The following is a 5,020-nucleotide window of genomic DNA, read 5'->3' on the forward strand; positions in this document are numbered from 1 at the left end:
ATGAACTTTTCAAATTTGAAGAAGAATTTCATTTATTTTTCTTCTGTTCTCGATCTGCAAATCGACTTTAGCAAGATCTGCAACCCGAGATTACATTATGCAATACATGCAAATCAAGATTGTAATTCACATTTTGCAAATCCAGTGTGCAATTAACATTTGCAACGCAATTTGTAATTTACATTGGTAACGCAATTTGCAATTTACATTTTGCAGCCGCAGTTTGTAATGTACATTTTACAAACCCAATTTTCAGGAAAAGGGAAGAGAAAAACGTTATTTTGTGACTTCTTTTAAGCGGATCTTGTTAGAAAGCTAATGAAAAGTCCTTTCTAAATATATAAATTTTACTGCAAAAGATTGAATCATCATGTTCATCTGAATCTTTGATCCATTACAAAATTCTATTACAAATGGATATGGAAATCTAACTTCCGTTTATGTTTTGCTAAAACCGCTTATATCCATCGGCTCGATTTTTTTGCTTCAACGGACTCAGCTTTTGGAGTGTAGCACGCGTAATCATAACTGAAAAAAGAAAGGAGGCAGTCGATGAGTAACAAGAAGAAAATATAATAGACTACGTATTTACACCAAGGATTCAGAGTTGGGGAACCCAACGAAGTCAGATCTAAAACCTGACTCAGTGTGAATCGACTCTACGAATGTTTCAAAATGTTTGTTGTTTGACTTGTCTGAATAACTAATTAGACTTGATTTTGAGTCTATTTAGTCTATTAGAGTCAGACAATTCAGATTCAAACGATAAGAAAGAAATAGAAAAAAAAGAAGTTCAAGCACTCCTCTCTTATATATATGTGTGTGTGTGTGCGTGTGTGTGTGTGCGTGTGTGTGTGTGTCAAAGAGAAGAGCCGAATTGGGTCTTTGGTCAAATTTCTGGTAAAATCATTCTAAAACATTCTCAGTTGTATCTCTTTGAATGTAGAGGGGGTCTACTAGGTCAGTTAATATTAGAACCATGTCCCTCTTTCTTTATTAAACGCTTGATAGTAATAAATCCTTCATAGTTACTTCAATGAACATACATTTCTACCTCAAGTTTATTCTAATCACTGTTACCAACTGATCAATTACTCTTCCATCTTAGTATAGGAGGAATGTTTTGAAACGTGTAAAAAAAGTTAATAGTCAATGGACGAAAAAAAAAAAAAAAAAAAGAGGATCACGTGGGCATTTTCAGTAAACTATGGCCACGCAGGAATCCGGTTTTGAACTACGAGGCCATTAGGGAAATATCCCAATCTGTAAATGGGTTGTAACCAGCGAAACTTTGACAATTATCGTTATCGTCCCAGACTTTAGACCCAGTTCCACACCCAGTTCCAAGCTTGATGAGTAATGAGTACAGGATTATGTCTTTTTGGGGGAGGGCCTCACAAGCTCACCCTTATAACAATGAATATGTGTTATGTTTGAGCTCTCACTTCACCGCTCCTGACACTTTCCCAAAGGATGTGCACCTTCACAGGTGTTCGACATTATCACATATTCGGGCAATATTAAATAGCACATGTCACTGAAGTGCTGAACAATCATCTTACCACAAGGGGTTGTTATAGGGGGAGCTCATTCTTGGAACATTTAAAGGTCTCAGATGTAGTTAGATCAGTACAATAAAATGAAATAATTTGATGTGATAATTTGCTATAAAATCATATCCGACTTCTTTGAACTTGATGACATTGGCTGCACCCACCCGAACAATATTCCAGTGAAACACAAACCAGATATACTTTTCATGTCTGAAACTAAAATAACTTCTGCAACCATGGAAAGTTGGAACCACTCTTGCAGATGATTCTGGTTCATTTGGATGCTCTGTAGTTGCTCTCTAACGGCACTAACTTACCAAATGAGATAACTACATATAAGCTGAATAGTTACAAACAAATATACTAAACATTTTTATAGGTTTATCTGCCATATCTTAGTTTTACTGCAGAAGAATCCTCATGTTCATCTGAATCTTTGATCCATTACAAAATTGTACTACAAATGGATATGGAAATCTAACTTCTGTTTATGTTTTGCTGAAACCGTTTATATCCATCGGCTCGATTTGGTTGCTTCGACGGACTCAGCTTTCGGAGTGCAGCATGCATAATCATAACTGGAAAAAGAAAGGAGGCAGTCCATGAGGAACAAGAAGAAAATATAACAGAGTATGTATTTACACCAAGGGTTCAAAGTTTGGGGAGCTCAACTAAGTCAGATCTAAAACCTGACTCAGTGTGAATCGACTCTATTCAGGTTTCAGAATGTTTGTTGTCCGACTTATCTGAATAACTAATTAGGATTGATTTTGAGTCTATTTGAGTCAGAAAATTCAGATTCGAACGAGTCAGAGTCAAACAATAAGAAAAATAAAAAAGAAAAAAAAGTTCAAGTACTCCACTCTAATATATATATATATATATATATATATATATATATATATATATATATATATATATATATATATATATGTGAGTGTGTGTGTGTGTGTCAAACAGAAGAGCTGAGTTTTCAGTTAAGTGACTCCTGAGTCATCTGTTGGCTCGGCAATCCGCCTGGACTCTGGGCACAACTACTTTGGCATGGAGATAGAAAAATTACCACCATAACTGACGGCAATAGCGTAGAAAGTAGCTATCTGAACATTGGAACAATATAGTATAACCGCAGTTGCTGGGAAGAAGAAAATATAGCTATTAGTCATTTGAATCAATATCTAAGAACCAACTAACTATTCATAATTATCACTGGTATGAATTGTTTGCCATTTGTTTAAGTTTATATAGACATTAAAAAAATAAGTGCTTTTAGGAAATGCGATTCTAATTGTTGTTCAAGGAATTATTCGACATATAGGCCTTTAAAGACATCATTATAAGTGAGATGAAAGGTACTGGTGAATGAGACATGGTAGAAAGAGTAATATCCTCTCAATCTGTGATTCAAGTGGGAAGCAAGTTTTGAAATTCTTTAGGCATTTCCTACCTAATCAAGTAGTTGATCATGTTGATTGAACTTCGTGCGTGTGTACCCCGAGGTCTTTATGTTTTCCAAGATACCATTGGGCTCCAACCCCAGAGCATTAATGTGCAGCAAACATATATTTGTGTATGTATGTATGTATGTATGTATGCATATGTATATACATGTAATATATATTTAGAGAGAGAGAGAGAGAGAGAGAGAGAGAGAGAGATAGACTAAGCACAACTGCTCATTTTGACGAAATCCAAAAGGGTGGGTATTCTTTGAGCAGAAACCTATGTCTCGCGCCAAAATGAAGACATCTAATAAGCATAATGTTTGGTTGGTTGAAGTTTCCTATACCCAAGGGACTGAATTAACTATACCAACTTGACAATCGAAGGATGCACATTAACGAAATTCGACCTTGATATAAAAAAAACACTTAAAGAGTAGAATCTGTATTTTCAGAGTGGAAAACTGATATTTGAACAATGAAGTGCTTAATCACATCAATTTTTTTGCTCAGGGTACAGTAATCCTAACCTAAAAGCCTAAAACAGTTCTCATTATGTAATTTTCCGTGTTAAATGAGTTGAAGTAATGAATGATTTCAAGTTCTCTATTGGACAAATAAAACTCCTTCAACTAACTCACGTCTTCCCTCAATCATTTAATAATTTCGTGAATCAACCTATTTTTCATAATCAACCAATCTTAAACAACAAAATTAGAATCATCAAATTCAATTTACCAAAAACTATCCAAATTTCTAAAATCAAGAATCATAGTTCCTCATCAAAGAAAGAAAGATTACTTCCAATTCAATTAACAGCTAATTTAGAGTTGACTCCCAATATCATAAAACTATACAAAATATAGAATAAATAAAAGACTCACCACATTGAGCTAATCGAACCAAACTCTGGCGAGCAGATGGAAACCTATCCAATCTCCATCTATCACTACACAATCTAAAGATATCCCAAATCCCCAAACCAGAAATTAACCCTAAAAGTGAAACTGGCATTTGGTACCTAAAATTCACCACCCAATATCAAAAAAATCAAATCAATTAAAACTGATAACATAATTGAAAGGAAAGAAAGAAAGAGAAAAAGGGTAATAGAATTCAATTACAGAGAGCAAGCAAAGATTAAGAAGAAGAGAGTAGCATAATTCTTTGCATAACGTTTAACATTCTCATGAACCCTAAGTTTAGCTTGAGAAGGAGAAGAAGGAAAAGAATAAGAATCAAAAACACCAATAAATCCAAGTGTCCAAGATGGAGTATCACAAGAGAAATCATTATTTGTTAATTTAGCAAAAGGGTTGAGAGTGAAGAGAGAGAAAATTGTAGTCAAATAAGATAAAATGAATAAGATGAAGCTATATGTTATATTAGTAGTGATTTTCGCAGTACTGGTGGTGGCGGAAGAATTGGTGGTGGAAGAGGCGGAGTTACGGTGGTCGGAGGTGGTGGTGGTGGTGGTGGAGGAGGAGTTGTGGTCGAGATTTGTGGTTCTTTCGTCGAGGATTTCGAGGTAACCACTGTCTCGAAGCCATGATTCGAAAGCTGGGTCAGGGACGCTTAGGGATAATGGGTTTGAGGAGAAAACCATTTTTTGAGGTTGTTGAAGGAAATATGTTCTTTCTCGTTCTTATCAGTTCTGCTTCTATTTTTGACCGTTAGATTTTTAGATCTAGTAAATCTATACCGTTGAATTGTATTAGGCTTTAGGGCCAACGTTTGATAATGGGCCGGAACTTTCTAATCTGGGCCTTCGAGGATTGGTTAGGCTTTAGGCCCAATTGTAAGAATTTTAATAGCACCTGCAAAATCCAAATCCAAACCCTCTCTTTGTGAGCATTAGGGCTAGCATTGGTCCGTCGGTTGCTGACAATTTTTCACTCAACTGAAGCCGAATCAGCTAAATTTCGACTAGTGAACTTCGGTTTACTTTATTTGACTTGGTTCGATTTGTCGGTCCAACCGATTGAAAATATTAATAATTTGAAAATTTGTTCTTAGAACTCGTAG

General features: G+C 35.4%; 1 protein-coding gene across 1 annotated transcript; it reads right to left on the reverse strand.

Annotated features, from left to right (window-relative positions):
• Nucleotides 1–1,889: 1,889 nt before the first annotated feature.
• On the reverse strand, nucleotides 1,890–4,609 carry PRA1.H (prenylated RAB acceptor 1.H). The gene is made up of 4 exons (XM_086657934.1): nucleotides 4,120–4,609; nucleotides 3,880–4,016; nucleotides 2,617–2,688; nucleotides 1,890–2,131 (listed from the first exon to the last, which is right to left on the reverse strand). Exons 1-4 carry the CDS (start codon nucleotides 4,599–4,601, stop codon nucleotides 2,031–2,033), a joined length of 792 nt encoding a protein of 263 aa, XP_086514060.1. The 5' UTR covers nucleotides 4,602–4,609; the 3' UTR covers nucleotides 1,890–2,030.
• Nucleotides 4,610–5,020: the final 411 nt, after the last annotated feature.

The sequence above is a fragment of the Eschscholzia californica genome, unplaced genomic scaffold, assembly GCF_041429995.1.
Source record: "Eschscholzia californica isolate CP2 unplaced genomic scaffold, dmEscCali1.0.p SCAF_2, whole genome shotgun sequence".
Classification (NCBI taxonomy): domain Eukaryota; kingdom Viridiplantae; phylum Streptophyta; class Magnoliopsida; order Ranunculales; family Papaveraceae; genus Eschscholzia; species Eschscholzia californica.

Bases quoted from the DNA above. Each gene is read 5' to 3' on its own strand.
- PRA1.H (XM_086657934.1), bottom strand. From the start codon at position 4,601: ATGGTTTTCTCCTCAAACCCATTATCCCTAAGCGTCCCTGACCCAGCT. The intron at 4,017-4,119 runs GTAATTGAATTC...GGTGAATTTTAG, and splicing joins TTAATCTTTGCTTGCTCTCT to GTACCAAATGCCAGTTTCAC. The intron at 2,689-3,879 runs GTGAGTCTTTTA...TCTTCTTCCCAG, and splicing joins GGTTCGATTAGCTCAATGTG to CAACTGCGGTTATACTATAT.